Source organism: Coloeus monedula (assembly GCF_965178545.1).
Source record: "Coloeus monedula genome assembly, chromosome: 1".
Classification (NCBI taxonomy): Eukaryota; Metazoa; Chordata; class Aves; order Passeriformes; family Corvidae; genus Coloeus; species Coloeus monedula.
In genome coordinates, this window is record NC_138781.1 from 65908825 (window position 1) to 65928244 (window position 19420).

General features: G+C 38.4%; 1 protein-coding gene across 1 annotated transcript in view; it reads right to left on the reverse strand.

Annotated features, from left to right (window-relative positions):
* Nucleotides 1-631: 631 nt before the first annotated feature.
* CDKAL1 (CDKAL1 threonylcarbamoyladenosine tRNA methylthiotransferase) overlaps nucleotides 632-19420 on the reverse strand; it is a 379155-nt gene continuing 360366 nt past the window's right edge. Inside the window, exon 16 of the mRNA XM_082282699.1 lies at nucleotides 632-1347. Within this exon, the coding sequence (XP_082138825.1) occupies nucleotides 1141-1347 (207 nt within the window). The 3' untranslated portion in view covers nucleotides 632-1140. The remainder of the gene's footprint in view (nucleotides 1348-19420) is intronic.

Here is a 19420-nt window from a genome sequence, read left to right on the forward strand (position 1 = left end):
GTGGCTCTGTCTTAGCTGCCTGCTGGGGTTAAACCACAACAGCCAAGTAAGACAGCTCTGCTCCATCTGAGTATGAAACAAACATTAGAAAACCCCTCTGCAGTTCCTGCTCTTATGACTTTAAACAGTCTTTGCAAGTGGAAATTTGGATGAAGTTTCAGAAAGGTGACAAGGCATGAACAAACCAACAATATTATGCGATCAGGTGCTGGAAGAACTGGGCACACAGTCCAGTCCCTGACTGACCAGGACACTCTCAGCATGTTTGGAGATCCTGTCATGACAAAAATGGCTTGAAGAAAGTAATTAGAAATTTTCATTGTGTAAAATGCAACCTTCCCACTAAGAGAGTAATAATTGTCTTCTTGAGCCAACGCGCAGCTTCTGGAGATTCACATGTAGTTCTCTAAGCATTGTATTAAATCTACAGACTGTATTAAATCCATCTTTTAACAGAACTCTATCACCAGAACTACATCTTCCCATTCAATTATAAAAACCCAACACCTTTAAAACTATTTCTATGTAAAAAACAATTCTTGTTGTATTAACAAAGCCTAATAACTAATTGTGAACTTGAGAGAGGCAAGATGGCAGGCAAAAATTCTTTCAGACATGACAGCAAAATAAATAGCAACAAATGACAAACTTTAATGGCCCTGCAGTGTTCATTCTAATGTAAAAAGACAGATACCAAACTATCACATTGCATCAAGAAAAATCTTTAGGAAAACTTTAAATATCCTAACCATAAAAGATGACCAATATCACTCAATGGAAAGATTCCTTACAAACTTAATGCAATTTTACCTGATATAGCAATTATGAAAAGAGTATGTAATGCAAACATTGCATCATTTTAGGAAAAAAAGAAAAGGGAAGGTGCAACAAACTGTTCTACCAACCAAGGATCTCAGGTTTTTGGCAAGATAGGCCTCCCTACAGTTTATTAACATTCTCTCCTTTGAATGACAGGAAAGGCATAGAGTGAGTACAAATTATTGCCCAATTTAGATTAGCTTTCTTTTTTTCTAAAAAAAAAAAAAAAAAGAAAAAAAGAAAAAAGATTTGTTGGTAAAAGTGTTTCCTTTGAAGATTTTAAACAGCAGTTTCACTGTTTTTATAAAAGCCCCATTCAGTTCACGGTTCTGTTTTCATTCCTCTGTAGTAAAACATAACAAGAACTGCCAGTAGAGCCAGGCTGACAGACAGGATCTTCAGTCCACCTCCCTCTTGTTGCCATGGGAGCTGAAAAGCCATCCACGAGCTGAGCCGTGTTTTCACTGGGATCTCAGCAGAAGGCTGGGCTTTCCAGTTTGTGCCGTTCTGTGGTGCACGTCTGAACTCCTGTGAAGAAATGCACATATTAAGATTGAAACTGTTATGTATTTCTGATTGTACATACCAAATACAATCTCCTCTTTATACTGAAGTTCAAATTAATGTCCTTTTCAAGACCAACAATTCAACCTGCAGTGCATCATCATCAGGTCATCAGTTTTTCATACAGGAATCTTATAAATGCCATACAGAATCAGTATTTCTAATGAAATTAACTGCCAAATCAATGCAGCTGTTAGCAACAAAAGCAAATCTCCAGACCTCACTGTCAGCACAGACAGTTGTTTGGTGGTTATTTTTTAATTTGTTTTGCTGCTATCTCACTACTTTCCATTTTTTGGCTTCTCCAAACGAAATGTCTATCCAGTGATAAAGAGGACCACAACACTCAATCCTTCACACAGCAGGGATCTTCTAAAGTCAATCATCGACTCCTGGTGTGCCAGCTCAGTGGTGCTTGAAAAATCCTCCCACAGGGCTTTTCCTTTCCCCTGACCCTCAGGAGGCAGCTGTGCTAAAACACTCACCTTCTCATTCAGCATATTGAATGCCAGTTCCCTGCTGTGCCTGCCATTACCGTTCCCAACCTGACTGCAAGCACCAAGATCCCCAAGAATATGAGGTCTTTTAACTGCAGCACAAGTTACAGATGTTGCATCACTATTTCAGCAAAAAATCCAAGTGAAAAGAATAAAAGGCTCTTTTCTCTCATACCCTTGTTCAGTTCAGCATTGTAGATACTCAAAAGGAAAAGCATCCAGTGAAACTGTAATCTGATGACATTTGCAAGAGATGTAAGTGGCAAAGGTGTAATTAAACAAAGGTGTAATGATGCTGCATCATAAGATTCAATATTTCTGTTGATAATTTCTGTTTTCCTCCCTCTATTTCAATAATCTCTTGGGAATTCAACTGAGTTCAGTTGGATTTTTAATTGGTTTGAAAATTTCCAGTTAAAAAAGGTTTTAGATCAAACCATTTAATTTTTTTCCCTTTCACATTTTGTATAAAACAAATCAGGGATCCAGAAAGTACCTATCTGGATAATCTTGTATTTCCAAGAAGCTGAAACAGGGCCACATGAAAATATAGACCAGATGCCCACTTGGTCTTTCACCAAACATATTTCTGGGGAAACTCAAAAAAATATCAAAGCTCCAAGAAAGGTGCCTGCCCATGAAAGTGTGACAGCACAATTCAAACCTTCTGTAACTGCCTCCTGTTTTCCATTTCAGCAATCAGCTCCATTATAGTAATTGTAGGAGGAAAATAATGATTACTACTGGTTAGGTAAGTAAGCATCAAAGGGGCAAATGACAGCCTGGAGTAAGTGCTATTCTAACATCGAAGTTATTGCTGACTTACACCCCAATTCACATAGGCAAAGGGTTACTGACCAAGTGAACTATGAAATGAGGATGACTTCTCACACATACTGCACTTAGAAGACCATCAACTGGATAAACAGAGGAAAGGAAACAGGCAAGCACACTGGGATGTAGCTCTCCACAGTGTGAGGCACAGTAGCAGCACCACTCCAGTACTTCAGTCTATACTGTGCAGAACATGTTAACTTAATCAAAAACTATTGTTCAGTTATTAATTACAATCAGGTTCTAAGGCATCTGAAATTTTAGTACTTGGCCATAGCTATTTTGTCCTCCCAAATCAAAGATGATTAACCTTTACCTGCAGATTAAACTTGTAAATGTACAGTATTGAGGATTTTTTACAAATGAATCAAAATTCTTTTGCAATTTATTGTTTTTAGATATTTATAAAGCTTTTCTTTTCTTTGCAGGTCTCACAAATCTCTACTAATGTAAGGTGCTTAATTTATGGTAATGACCTGTTTTTACATGTATTGTTGGTACATTAACACTAAGGCTAACACGTGATTCAAAGGAATGGATAAGGCTGTAAAAATACCACTACAACTAAAGTCTTATTTCTTCTGATATTTATTTTTCACTGATTCATGACTTAAAATTTGGCTGACTACAATCAGCCTATAGACTCCTAGTTAAATATTTCTCCACTGCATGATGAAAGTCATGGTTATTTAGTTGTACAAGACTAGATGCTATCCCTTGGCAAGCAGATAAGGAGGGCTAGGAGCTCATAAATGACCTTGTAACTTTCTCCTCAATGCTCCTCTTCATGCTCAGCTTCTGTTCCTATCTACATGTCTCAGCAAGACTAGGGACAGCCAGCAAAATGCCCCAAGCACAAGTTACAAGTTGCAAAATGTTTCAGAGACTTTTGTTTAATCTTCCCCTTCACTACCAGTTAAGCACATCAGCGTTTCATGTATTCAATCATGTTTCTGTGCCATAGTTTACAGCAATGACTTCACTGGCATTTCGTTTATGTTATACAGTTTTTCTGTTTTCCAACATAAAACCAAAGAGTCTCATCTTGCTGGTATAATTTTGATCATGAATAGCCTATACTGCTTTTTTTTTGTTACCATACTGTTTTCTTACACGTCTATTGCAACAAGCACTGCATATGCATTAGGTAGTGCTGCATACTGCTAGTAGGACAGAACGGCACAAGAGATTTTAGCAAGGTTTACAAAGTTCCAGTGGTGGTAAATGCTGCTGGTGAGTTGTCCCAGTAGTATGTCATCTAATCAGCCTAAGCACAACTGTGAAATCCATTTTTTCCTTACTTCATCATATTTCCAATAAATGAGATGATCATACTGATACACTAAACTCATTTTTTCTTTTCTTTCTGTAGAAAGACAAAAATATCTTGATTTGCAAACTGAAGTGACCCTTTTCTTAAAGATGTACATCACAGCTCACCCCTTAAAACACTGCTGCATTTCTGCTTGATAATGTACATCTCGTCAGGTGACCCTGCCAAATATATCCTTTCAAGGAAAGTAAAGAGTATGTTCATCTGATCCATGTTTTCTAAGCACTATTCTCTATTTTGGCCCAAAATTCTTCCTGAAACATGAGTAATACCACAGGCTTCCATGAAAATTTCCCTCATTATCATCACAGAATATGCATTTGTAAAAAAAAGAGTACATCTGGCTCCCTGTGACTGAAAGGCTCCCGTAGAAAATGACAGTCTTTTTGTCCCCATCCTGAGATTCATACAGAGCTTTTAAACCCAGGATAATCACTCAGAGACACCTGCAGGTGGATGCCTCTTCCTGAGAGTCTGTGATGTAGCTCTGTGAGACATGGCAGAAATTCCCCAGTGGGAAGAGGAGCTCTGCTAATGGGACCATGTCACTGCACCCTCTCCCTCCTCAGTAAGAGCTGAGTGGCCCTCACCGCAGTCTGGACAACAGTGAAGGGCCTGTCAAGAATAGATGCAGTTCTTCTGAGCACACAAGTATCATATAAACAGCTGTATTAGTGAAAAACACTGTACATATAATTTTATGCACCTTTGGTGTAAAAAACCTCGGTGGAGGTAAAGACCTCATTTTTTGAACTAACATTTACACTCGTCCACTCTCCATGCTCTCACTTAATAGAAGCATTAATTCTGAACAGCCCTTATTTGTACCTCTGTCTCTGTGACAGAGAATAAAATATTCACAGTGCATTAGTTTTCCAAGGAAATCTTTAAGTCATTTCTGTAATATTCTAAACTGATATAGCTGTGATATTTACCACATACTACTCAGAGTAGTGATCACTAGTAATCACTAGTCAGAGTGCAACAGTTCCTTAAGCTGAGCTCAGAAATCACACTTTTGTAGCTGCAAGAGTTAGAAAGATTACCATAAGGATTAATTTCAGTGGAATTTAGAACTAAATTCAAAGCCTCTTTTAACAAAATTGCTTGGAGGAAGCCCTAAGGTAAAGAAGTTCCAAAAATATGTGTTTATACTAGTTTCAGTCTCAATAGGCCACAAACTATTGGGTAGACTTGTTAAGCATTGCTCTCACTAGATAGGACCACAGTGGAGGAAAAGGTACTCTAAGATTTAAAACTATATACTATTAATCAAAATGAGGGGAGGTAGGGAAATTACCAAACCAAAATGCAAAGACAGACACTTTGAGCTAAGCATCTTGTATTTCCATGGAGGCAGCCTTTAATCTTGTTTTGGCAGTCACAAAGTAAACACAAGACTTTGCTAATAAGGTATAATATAAATTATTAAAACTTCTAGTGTATGATCAAATGCATTTCATATTATTTTTTGAATAATTCTATCTTGACGACTGCCAGGAGTAATATATTTTGTGTACTCTTGCACAGACCCATTCATTGCTGTCTTTCTCAAATTTCAGTCCCAGATTAAACCACTGTGCATGAAAGAAATACATAATCACATCAAAACCTAAGATTTGGCATCTGTCGATCATAGCCTTGCTTTTTGTAAGATCTCACTTCATGTTAGTCAACAAAGACATAAGAGAAACTCTTTAGCTCTGAGCTGAGGTTTTAATAGATTCAAAACATTTCTTACATGCAAATTTCTTTTATGGCTCAGGGGCACTGTTAGAGCTTGAAGTGTTAGCTAACTGCTGTGAAAAACTACTTGACTGAGCATATCTCAAGATAAATTAGACTTCTGAATTTTTTAGCCCAACCAAGTACATCACACACTTGTACTACTGCCTTTAAAAATATGGACTTTTACATAATCATGCACAACAAGTCTGTGTGACAAATTTAAAGAAAACATGTTAAAATATGCATTACATATCCTGCTGCACTATTTGAAACTCTGGGCTATTACACTTTAAAGGCATTTTTCAGATTTAAAAAAACAAACAGTTACTGAAGGTCACATAGATTACACATCCAAAAAATATGTAAATTAAATTTTATTGAATAGCTCCAGAAGACACATTTAGTTCTGTAGGTATTAAGAGAACTCCTTTGATTTATTACCTTAAAAATTTTACCAGCCTTCTGCAAATGTGGAATGCTGATCTTAAATTACAAAATAATACAGAAAATATTTTTTTCCGAATGGAAGTAACATGGTAATTCCTACAAGAAGCATCCCTACCACCATGAAATCCAATGAATGCCCAGTACAATGCTGTTAAGAGAAAATGCTGTCTACAAGCATGCTTGTGTCAGATGTTATCAGCTGTACACCATTCTTAGGAATCTGTTGATTCCCAATACACACAGAGTTTACCTACCCATTTTAAAAAATAAGAAACCTTGAGGAAAAAAAATAAAGCAGCCAGGTCCTTTTGCAAAGGAAATTCATATTATTTCTTCTTTTTGGGCTTTGAAAACATCCAGTGATGGAGACCACGACCTCTCTGGGCCTTTGTTCCCCTGCTGGAGCCCATTCATGGTGAAAATGCTTCTCTTCATATCCAGTCTGAACCTCTCATTTCAACTTAGGCCCAGTCTCTCATCCTCCCACATGTGCCACTGGGAAGCACTTGGCTTGGTCTTCTCAGGAACCTCTGCACTGGCATTGGGAGGCCTCTGCTAGGGTCTCCTGAAGCCATTCCTTCTCCAGCCTTGAACAAGCGTGGTGCCTCAGCCTCTCCTCACAGGCCAGGTGCTCCGGCCCCTGACCATCTCCGTGATACAAATCTGAACTCATTACAGTTCCCAGTTCCTAATTTACATCAAGATCACTACAAATGACCCAGTCAACGCAGGTCAGCAATAGTCCTAGAAGCTGGACCATGGTCGAATACAACTACACAGCTAATAATGGGAGGCTATAGAGATTGATTGACCTTAGGCTCATCTGCATTAAATATGACACTTCCTTCCACCTGTCAGCCTCTATGAAGACCATCTTTAACTAGGGCCTTCCCTGACCTGCACAGCAAGTCAGCAAAACCTGTGGTTTTTCCAATAACACCTGCATGATCTGTCTGATTCCTTTGATCAACATAGAAAAAAAACCCTTGCTCACTACACAACTTTTACCTTGATTACTACTACAATAATCCCTCCTGTCCATTCTCTTTTTCTTCTACTTCTCCTCATTTCTCTCTTGCATCATATGACCATGCAGCCTCTCTATTAAGCAAAGGCAGAGATGCCACTAGGAATGCAAATTTGTAATGTCATGTCATACAGACACACATCTGGAACTTCCTCCTCCTACATTAACATTAAATTCAAATTTTAATATTCCTATTTAAGAGTATTAAATGAATCCATTTTCTCTCTCTAAATTCCCACCATTACTGTATGGCTGCATTGGTGTTTTTCTTGGCAGACATGCTCTCTTCCATGTTCTTACCTAAGGGTAGGCCCTTGCCTACCTACTTCTTTTTCCTCCCCCAGTCTGTCAGATTATTCCCTCAATCAGCCCTCAAAATTCATAAAGCACTTAGATGCTAGACAGAAAGCTGAGCAACTGGGGCTTATTAAATGACTTCCTTTGTGATCTACACTTTGAGGAGGAAGGAAACAACCAAAAAGCTCAACTAACAAAAGAAACAAAAACAAGAGAAATAACCAATGGAGAAAACACAAGCCAAAAACCACCTCCAAAATGTTTAAAACACAGTCTTGTGCTGTTTTTCATTATACCCACTTGTTTTAGCCTGTTTCTTTATATTTACTTATAAATGCTTCAAGCCAGGACTTGGCTCTTTTTTTACATATTTGTATTTTGTGCTGCTATTAAACTTAGTGACTCAGTATCCTTCCACTACAAAAACAATGCACTGTCAAAATAACCTGTCATTCAAGGTCAGACATGACATCTTTAAAAAAATAGTGTGATGCCTGGATTCTGAGATTCTGAGCTTTATTTTTTTGTAATAAGGTGTGGGGGTTGTCAATCACTATGATGGAATCAAAGGACATGACAGCCAGCATTCCAGCTAGCACCTGCAACTACAACAGAACTGAGAGATCTTCTAAACAGAAGAAGTTTGCAATTCAAAATCACAGTCACCCAAGCAATGAATTGAAATGAAGAATGAACATAGCAGCACAATGTGGACAAATTCAGGATGGGGTACTGTCACTATTCATCTCCCTATGCATAGGACAGTTTTATGAAGGAGATGGCAGGTACTTGCTCTGGGCACTTATCTGGTAATTAGCTGGCTAACAGACAAATCTGTTTCCTAGAGCTCACCAGCACAGGCTTCATGGCTTTGAAAATACATTACAGTGAATTACAGGATGTACATTAATTTGTAGTAACACTAGATATCATTTTCCAGTGTGCATACCACGACCTGTCTTACTAGATATCATTCCACAGGATTCCAGCTTGCTCCTTCTTTAAAGGACCACTGTGATTTTTTTATTGGGGTTTTTTTGGGGTGTTTTTTTAAATGAAGATTTTAAGGTTGTGTTTATAGTACAACAATTTTCCCAGTTTATTTTGTTGGATGATGAAAGAACGACAGCATGTAAATGTTCTAAGACTCCTCTACAAATGAGAATATTAAATGAAATATTATATACTTTTTTTACAGCACAAGCTTTCAGAGACAATCACCTTTTTGCTTCCCTTTTAAATCTTGAAACAACAATGACAATTACGGGGAGGTCAATGGCAGCTACAGGCAAAGACACAAAAGTTTTCTATCAGAAAGGGTACCCCAGTAAAATGAACAGCTAGATCTGAAAATCTATATTCATGTCACAAGAACCACCAATATAACTGAATGATATTCACATATCAACAGTGAAATGAGTAATACTGCTTTTACTCAAGGGACATTGCCTCTCAAAGGCAGGAAAGATTTCAAAGATCTTTCACATGGAGCAAAGTAGAATAAACTGATATATGTACATATTCTTGGCTAAAGCCTTCCCCTTAATCCTAGAATATGTCATAATCCTGAATTTATGGTGTTTTCATTTATTCCTACAGAACCAAGCATTAAAATGGAATGTTCCACAGAGACTTATATAATACAACAACCTCAGAGACAAAGAATATAGCCCTTCTTACACTTCAATGTCGTGGACAACAAACATGGTTAAAAAAGTGCATTTTAAATACTTTGCAATGATACTAGCTTCCAGAGTCTCAAATTTCATACCTGTAGGTATCTGTGGGATCTATACGCCTCCCTTGTTTTACAGGGAAAGGAGAAAAATAAAAAAGATTGAAGTGTCTCTAGGGCCACAATGCAAGTCAGCAATTAGGTCTCTACAATTCCTGCCTCAGATTCCAGATGCCACCAGAAGCCAACATAGTCTGTAAAATCTTTTATGTCTGTAAAGTTTAAGTTTTAAAACCGTTTTCTTAAAGCTAGGCAATGTCTTAATATGCAGTCTCCCGACAATTTCTCTTGCATTTATTTTCACAGACTTTTCTGCCTAGGATTAAACACCTATGGTTCCTCGGACTGCAGATGTTCACCAAGCACAGCTGGAACCAGACCCTGGCAAAAAGAAGCATTTCATGTAAGCCTAAAATTTAACAGTTAATACAGTGTGACTGATCTTGACCAACTTTGTGGGTTCAGTGATAATACAAAGGTTTTCTTTTCACATCGTCATGGCCTCTTTCCTTTAAGTATCCTTAGTTGTTTTAGGAGGTCTCCCACAGTGCCAGTTAGCATACTTTTGAGCACCTGAAGGAGTGTCTGGAAATCTGGGTCTCCTTTTTAATTTCACACTCAGTCAAGTTCAGCTGCAGTTAATGGAGGGCTCTCTCATGGAAACATCAAACAATGGTTACTTTCTGTGATTAGCAAGCCTAACTGATCTAACACAATCTCTATCCCCAGTCACTACAGATGATTTGTCAGCCCTTCCCCACAAGAAAGATCACATGAGAAAAACCTTTCTTGGCTTGCAGTGTATTTTATGCTAGATAATCATGATAGCACCTTGGCAGTCTGTCTAAGACATCAAAGAGCAGTAAGTATCCAATCTGCAGGCTGGAACAAATATCTACCCTCAGGAGAGACTTCGGATCATTCAGAGGGTGGTCTGACCAAACTTCTGCAGTTATACAGTGCCTGAGCAGGGACTTGCACCCAGTCATGCTGAAATACTGACCATTTGTACCCACTGGACCTCAGTCCTCTCCCACACGAGTGTTATACGGTGTGCTCTATCAGGTTGTATCTGATAATTCCTAGGATTAGCTCATGAGGAGAAATGCAGTTTCTCTGGAATTAACCATGAAGTAACAAATACTAATTTCCTCTTTTTCTTTGCTATTTTGTCTTAAATGCTGAAAAGTCACCACTGCAACTTGCCTGAATATATGCTACAAAATTTTAATCATTTTTTAAGTATCTAGTTCCAAGCATCTTTAACTGGCCACCATCAAATTTTTTCTCCAGACTAACCTTCTAGCAGACACTTCGAATATCTGCCTCATCTTTATCTGTGAAATGGGAAGACAAAAGCTGCATTTCAGGAGGATAATGCAAACATAAACTTACAACTGTTTCTGAAGCACTCAGAAATTTAGTTATGGGGGTCACAGTAAAGGTTAGAAAGAAATAAGTAACTCCCTTGAAAGCGAGGTTTAAAAGGCATGTAATGACACTATTATTACATGACAAACAATGAAGAGGAAAAATATCTAACAAAAGCTTATCACATTGGAAGCTAGGAGAAATTTCTTTACCCAAAAAGTTCTCAAGCATTGGAACAGGCTGCCCAGGGAAGTGGCTGAGTCACTGTCCCAGCAGGTATTTAGAAGATGTGTGGATGTGGTACTTGGGGCCATGGTTTAGTGGCTTGGCAGTGCTGGATTAGTGATTGATGATCTGTAAGGTCATTTCCAACCTAAAAGATTCTGATACTAAAGGAATAGTCTCAGCTCTGTGCACAGGGGAAAACAATTTGTGCATGGATGTGTGTGAAAATACTGCACAAGTACCTAATAAAAAGCTGAAATACAGTACAGTTGGCATTTACACAGAAATGAGGAGTGTTAAACTTTTCTCTATTTAGAAAAGGCTACTGTGAGAATACAGCCCATAATATTTTAATACAGCTTTCTTTCATGTTTTGCTATTGCTTTTGTCTGTAGGTGGATACAAGTATTGACAACAATTGACTCCTGGCTAAGTGGTGTCCTCCAAACCATTTCAGTATCTCTGCCTATCCTAGCAACTTTTGAACCTACTCACGTACTTCAACAGTGGGAAAACAGCAAGGGCTGGTAAAAACCCCTCACCCAAGTTGAAATCAGTGCTCCCGCTGAGGGAAAGGGCAAACCACAGCCTCAAGGAGCTGTTTTATGCCATCTTCTGCTGACCAACTTGTACCCCTGAAACTCCAAACCACATGTGGTAGTTACACAAATCAGGAGAATAAGTTACACAAAAGTCAGAAAAACACAAATAAAACAGAAGATGACCTGAAAGTGGCAAACATATACCAATTGTCTACAGGGGTGAGAAATGCAAGCCCACAGGACGATAACTGTGGGGCTTAATCTAGTCTTTAACAAATTGATGGGTTTGGATTTTAAAATGTTTCATGTCTCCATACTAAAGCTTAACAGCACTACAACAGTTTTCTTTCATCACACAAGATACTCCCCCAAGTATAATTCATTCCTTTCCAGCTATTAAGAGCTGCACATCTGGCTTTCCCCTGTGGTTCTGTGACAAAATCTGATTATGCTACAGAATCTTAAGCACTCCTCACTGAAAAAATAATGAACTAACATTTCTTTGGACAGAGACACATGAGCTGAAAGAGGAAAAGAATTCCTGTCATTCTAAGCACTGCTTCCATCATTTCATCAAATTAAAGTTCTTGTATTTTGAAAAAACTATCTGTGTCAGAAATGGATATTCACAGCTGTCCTTTTTGTATGATAATTACGTTATCTGCATTTATCAGAGATTTTGTATGTGAGAATTGCAAAATAGTTTCCATACGGGTAAGATAAATCACAGTCACACTGACTGAAATGACTTAACAATCACATGTGAAGTCATGTCAAAACAAGGATGAGAGTTAAAAAAAAAATCCTCTAGTCCTGATAACAGGACCCTTTCCTCAGGACCAGAAATCCATCTGGTCGATATTATGCATAGGTAGTTTTTGTAGCTATGTGATTTTTTTTGACAAAGAGAGCTTGAATGTACTGCCTACATATATTTGTTCCTTCAAAAGTACTTTCACAAACATTTCCAAGCCACCCCAATTCAAAATGGAGCATTTGCTCAAATTCTGTGACAGTACACATATACAGGTATGAAGAAGAACCCATCAATTTGAAAGCCAAGACATTTACTGAGTAATTTTCTCATATAATATTGTGTCAAGGACCCCCTGATTATACTGAGACTGAAGAAAAATAACAGTAATTCCCATGGGGCTTTTTCTTTTTGTTTTGCATTTGACATCTGGCTCTCTAGCCAGTCAGGTTTCATTCCTTTCACTATTTATCAATCACACATCCATCTCAGGCTTTAGTACTGGGGTGGTCAAACCTTTTTGAGAGGTCACATGGGTTGACCAAGTGCCTAGACTGCCATGCCTTGCCAATCACCCGCCCAGACAGAAATGCATCATGTAATTAATAGCTACGAGCTCTCCTGCTCCACACATCACATATGCTCCCACTTACATGACACTGACCTGGCAGCCTTTGGAAAAGAGGGCACTGGATAACACCAAATGAGCCAGGTGAACTCTTTAGGTTGTCCCACACCACAGGCTGCCCATTTTTGCACTGGAATAATGACAACATGCTCACCTATGCTCACATGTGTGGAGAGGGCTTCTTTACGGGCCAAGTCTCATGAAACAGGGTTTCTACTGGTAAGACCAGGTAAAAAGGCAAAATAAAAACTGTCATAAAGAAGACATTGATAGCACAGTGACATCAACACTCATGATAGTATTTGCTGACTTAAACGGAGCCAGAAGCTTAGGATTAACTATTTTCTTATAGGTTGATGAGCTATCTAAATCAAAAATGGTCTGCCTTTGGGCCCTTAATTATTCTGTGTGAGTGCCATCACCAAGAACAATTAAAAATGCACATTTCTTTTAGAAAAATATTTATAAAAAAATTTTAAATGTTTGTTTTTAATTTACAAATGATTTGTCAGCCCTTTTCTACAATAAGGAATAAGAAAAATCCATATTATTTCTTTCATACCATGGTGGCATTAATGAATGTGTAGTTCAACTTTGGTTTTGAGCTTACACCACTGTATCCTAATTAAAAGTGACTTCATGCCAGTGTTTGTTACCTTAGCAATTGAAAGCTGAAGCACCACTGCAGTACATATATTTCCATCATCATGATTCCAGTTTTTTAAAATATCTAGGATTGAAGAAATATGTCCTAGATCATGATTTTGTTATTTCACCAAATCTGAGTTGTGGTCCTGACTCGAGGAAAAGAAATGAAAGTAAATATGCTGAAATGTTAACATCCCATGGGCTTGAGTTTCAAGCACAGAAAAGCTGCGCTTGAAGCCCTCTGACTCTTTTGGAACCTCAAAACATGATCTGTTTCTGATGCCAACCTGCGAATTCGCCTGGAGTCAACTCTCTGTGAAAATTATGAACAAGCTTTGGAATATGTTGTGATGAAAAAGAAAAGCTTAACACCTAAAGGACTCTATGAACAGATGCAGAACCAATTTTACCTCAGTGGGAACATGTATGGGATTTGGGCTATCTACACTACCCCTACCACACCACCACCATAACCTTTCATGCTAACCTGACTGTATCTTTCAATCCAGAATTCCTTCATCCCAGCGCTGGATCAGACAATTACAACAGATCCAGTTTAATTTCTGGCTAGAATAGCTGGCATTAGAATAAATCAATAGAAAATCTTTTTGCATCTTTGAGAAGGGTTCGGAGGTCTGAAATAACAAATTATAGGTGGGGGAGCTCTTCAAGTAATTTAAATACACAATGGGAAGTAGTCAGAGGAAGGTTATCAAGATTGGTGTACTGTACACTAACCACAAGTAAAGCTGTCTTCAATGAAGTACTTCAGTAACCAGTAATTTTTGTGTTTCTTTCATTTAATGGTCTTTGATAAAGCCCACAGGAACAGCTTTCTTTGGAACTTGCTAAAAGTAAGAACTGATCCTAAAGCTCAGTTTAAGAGTCAGGTCCTGTGAAAACTAATAGGCACTGAGCCAAGTTCCTTAAAGAGAGAATGCAAACTTCTACAGTGATTATTCCCCCTGTAGTTTGAGAAAACTCCTTTAAAAATATCTTAGTGGGAGAGATTGTAGTAGGAGGGCAAGGGTTTATTTCTATTTTTTGGTCCAGTAAAACTGCAACAACACGCTTTAATTGCTAATGGCATGATAAAGGATCTGAAGGAAATGTTAAACTTGATGTGGGATACAGCCTGCACAAACACAAAGTCACTGTATGTAACCTTTGAATAAGCACCAGTTTCTAAGTTTGCTTAGATGCTACAACATCCTGTGGACTGTCTTTGAGCATACAACCATTCCAATGTGTTCAACAGTCACAGTAAGTTCTCTGGATATTTTAGTGTAGTTAGAAATATATCCTTGGTGGACTAAATTTAAGGCTGTGAATTCCACATTCACTTCACTGAAGTATGGTATTTGAATATTTTAAGATACCTTTTCTCCAGTGCAGCCATCAAATAGAACTTATTACTCAACTGCAATTTAATTTCAGTCAAAGACATAGCCCCTGCAAATTTGCCTTTGAATTTTTATATGCAGACATCTCCCCAACAATAATTTAGTAGCAACAAAACCTTACAAAATTTGTTTCTTTCTCTTACTGAAAAGCCTTTTCCCCTTGTTGTTACCCTTGTTCCTTATTACCCTTGACACCACAAACTTAAAAAAAAATCTCTAATCTCTAATTAATCTCTAACAAGTATATTAAAAGCACAAACATAAATTACTATGTCCAAGTATTATAAAAGTCTGACTGAGAAATTATGATTAAAAATGGATCTGGGTATCCTACTATAACTCACAATTAATCCTAATATTGCCAGATCAGTTTAACGCTTTTTCAGTGGATTTGTCAGAACAACAAAAAAAAGCTACTTGCAAAATTTATGTGTACCTTAGCAATTCTCATTATCATAAAGGGAATAAGCAAGAACACAAAGGATGATTATTAGACTATTAGAAATCCATTAATCTACTCAGAATCTAATAAAAAATTTGAACATGTAATAGCATTAAAGGATACAGAACATGGCAGTTTACCTTTAACATGGTTTGGTAATTTCTTTGAAATGAGATACACTTTTAAAACAGTTCTGAGTTAAAAAAATAGCTTAATCTCATTACTGTAATTTTTATTGCCCTTCAAAACAATCTCAAAGGTAATGAATCATTTCACCTCAATGGTTTTGGCAACAAATACATTTCTAAGAGGCGGAAGTTCAATGTTCCAGAACTTTGTATGTGTAAATCCAAACCTCCTACTGACCTTTCATTTGGTGATGGGGAAAGCTGTATCATGAGCTCCATGTGCCTTTTTTGGGCAGTCCCTTTCAAGTATTCATGTAGAAAGACTATTTTGATTACAGCTTCAATACATGAGGAACAGACAGAAATAACATCCACTCAAGACATAAATATCTGGTGCCTCTGTGTGTTTGCTTGCAGGGAAAGGAGAGACAGGGAAGGAACAGAGAGAGAAATACTACTCAAGTGTGCTTTTTGGTGCTCTAAGGAGTACTAATAAAAAGGGATGACAAAATACTACAAGCAGAGACAAAATGTACACATGGGCTGAGTATCTTTCACCTATCTTTGTATTAAAAGTCTATTGGATTATTTTTGCGGATTGGATGTAGATGACTTCCAAAATAACATAAAAGTTGAGAAAAGTTGTGGCAGCTATATTTTTCTCCTGAAAGCCAGTTAAAACTTACTGAAACATTGGTACATTAAACAATAAAGGATTACTAAAAACAAATGCTATCTGATGCTTCCCAAAGAGTCTGTTTGTTAGAGATCTGATGGAAATATTTTAAAAGGAACTCCTAAATATTACAGGGAGTGTCAAGCAGTTAAAATTACCATGGCTACACACTTCCTTATGCCAACAGAGAGCAGAACCCACTCACTGATCTTGCAGCACAGCAGCAGCAGGTTAAGTACTAGAAATAATACACAAAAATGGCAGAACTATTTTAGCACTTGGAGTTTTACTTCTGGAGGCAGAAGGGGTAGAACATTTCTGTTTAACCTCTTCTTATTCTCCAGAAAGTGACTTCGAGTTGAATCCTCCCAGCCATTACTATTTCCATTTATTGCTCGGCTCTTGGGCGTGCTGTCTTAAATCACCTCTATGTATTTTAGCCCTCTAAGCAGGGCAGAGAAATGTGTTGGATCAGCTCACTTGCTCTGCCTACTGTTCTGGTTTGCAAGTCATCAAATGGCTACATTAAATGTTCACAGAATTACAGCAGATAAGGCTGGAAACAAAGAGGTCACCTAGCCCACACCCACGACCCAAGGTGGCTGACCTACATCTCAAGTGTTTGTCACAGATATGGGCTAAGTATGTTTCTAAAGATTAGTATTGATTAAAGCTCCCCAACCACTACACATGATTCAAGTGCTTGTCTAAGCCCAGCAAGAAAAATTTACTCTGCCCAGAAGAAAGAATCGACCCCAAGTTTCAAATTTTAAGCTGAGAAATGGGCTTTCAAGCAGAAGAAAAATTCAAGTCAACTCAAATCCCCAAATAAATAAAGCCAACACAGCATGCAGATAATGTGTAGATCATGAAAATCAGCATCTAAGAAACAGCACATGGCAAATTTTTGTTCCTTTTCCCGGAAAAAGTGAGATTTTCGAAGGTCCTTTTTAAAAACATCCATAGGTGGCACTGAGCTCTGCTCTTCAAAAGGAAATATTTCTCTTATTGCATTAATTTATAGTGATCTTCATGAAAAAACTGAAGAAAATATAAGAAAAAAAGATTAATTAAGAAGAATTTTACACCATCTTTTATGACCTCTATTTACAACTAGCAGGGAATACAAGTAACACATTAAATAAAACAGATTAATACACACAAAAGCACTAGGTACTTGTATGCCTTGCCCTACAATCAGTTCTTTCAGAGAATCATTGAATCATAAAATGGTTTGTGTTGGAAGGGACCTTAAAGATCATCTATTTCCAACCCCCCTGCCATGGGCAGGGACACCTTCAACTAGACCAGGTTGCTCAAAGCTCCACACAACCTGGCCTTGAACACCTCTAGAGATGGGATAGCCATAGCTTCTCTGGGCAACCTGTTCCAGTGCCTCATTCCCTCACAGTACAGAATTTTTTCTGAGTATCTAATCTAAACCTAGTCTCCTTTAGTTTGAATGCATTCCCCCTTGTCCTATCACTACCTGCTCATGTAAAAAGTCCCTCTCCATCTTTGTTGCAGATTCCCTTCAGATACTGGACGGCCACAATCAGGTCACCCCAAAGTTTTCTCCTTTGCAGGCTAAACAAGCCCAATTGTCCCAGCCTTTCCTCATAGGAGAGGTGCTTCATCCCTCCAATCTTGGTGGCCTGCTCTGGACTTGCTCCAACAGGTCCATGTCCTTTCTGTGCTGGAGATCCCAGACGTGGATACAGCACTGCAGGTGGGGTCTCACCAGAGCAGAGGGGCAGAATCCCCTCCCCACTTTGCTGGCCACGCTGCTTTGGATGCAGCCCAGGACATGTTTGGCTCTCTGGGCTGTGAGTGCACATTGCTGGGTCATGTCCAGCCTCTCATCCACCAGCACCCCCAAGTCCTTCTCAGCAGGGCTGCTCTCCATCTGTTCATCCCCACACTGTGTTGATACCAGGGATTGCCCTGACCCAGGTACAGCACCTTGCACCATGGGCCCAATTCTTGAGCTTGTCCAAGTCCCTCTGGATGGCATTCCATCCTTCGGGTGCGAAAACTCAGCTTGGTCACAAAAGAGGTGTCAGAAAGTGGGAGAGAGTGCAACTGAGCTACCGAAAGGTATGTTCCTAAGAATGCAAGAGCACCAAGTAGTGCACTGTGTTTTCAGAAAGCATTACTTGAAAATGACTTTATATAGAAGACGTTGCCTTTTTTTTTTGTCAGTATGTTTCTCTTTGATAGAAACTTCACCACGTTTCTCAAATTGCCCTTTCTTGGACTTTGTGATACAAAGATCTCTTTGCAAAGTACCTTTCTGAGACAGGTAAAAGGCATACTCTATATTAGTTTATCTTTCTTCTTTGGAAATCCCAATCCTTCATTAGCATTTCTCATACTTTCTACAGTTTCTGTTTCTGAACAGAAATTTTATGAAAGACTCCTCTACTCACACCTCTATGCCGTTTTTTGATCTAAAATTTGCTTCCTCATTCTTTTTTTGCCCTAAATCTCTAATCTCTAGTTCCTGTTCAGGAACCAAATTTTCCACCACTTTGAAACTCCAGCACATGTAAAAACTGTGCTTATTAATTAATGCACATCTTCCACATTTCCTTCCAAGTCCTTGAAGGAAGTTTCCACTACAGAGATCTTAATTCTGACATGATTTCTTTCATTTCTGTTCCAGCAGAAGACATTTTCTTCCCCCTTCTACATTTTATTTTGCCTGCAAGTGAAGTGCCCTTTCTACCTGAGATCAGAGAGTTTCCTTTAAGCTATGCTTTGTTGAGTTTTCTTTCTGGCAGGCTATAAAGAAGTGTTTGATATATGCATCTTTCCTGTTTCTTAACATCAGAAAAAAAGGCTGGGTAATGTTTAAAGGTCATCTTTTGCTCACGTAACTAGAAAATACTGGTGGATAACTGGAAGACCAGGAACATAAAGCTTCATTAGTATCCAGAAGTACAATGCCACAATAACCTACTGCAGGTTATTGCGGCAGTTAAAATGCAGTGAGGATGGGGGAGAAAACAGGAACAAGCAGAATGACCAATTAATTGGTTGCTAACTGAAAACCAGTGTCTCATTCCTCATTTCCTCCAAAGATCCCAATGACTTGAATAACTATGAGCTTAACAGGCCAACTGTGGGTATTTCCAAGGCCTGGGAGCTACAGAGATGTGCACCAAGATCCCGGACTCACAAAAGGAGATAGTGCAAATGGCAGCTCCCAGCAGATGCCATTCACAGGGGAAGTGTTAGACATGGAGAATATCATCATAGAAACCAATGGAAAACAGAAAACTGGAAGATGTGCCTGTACTTGTTTGAAAAGAAAGTCAGT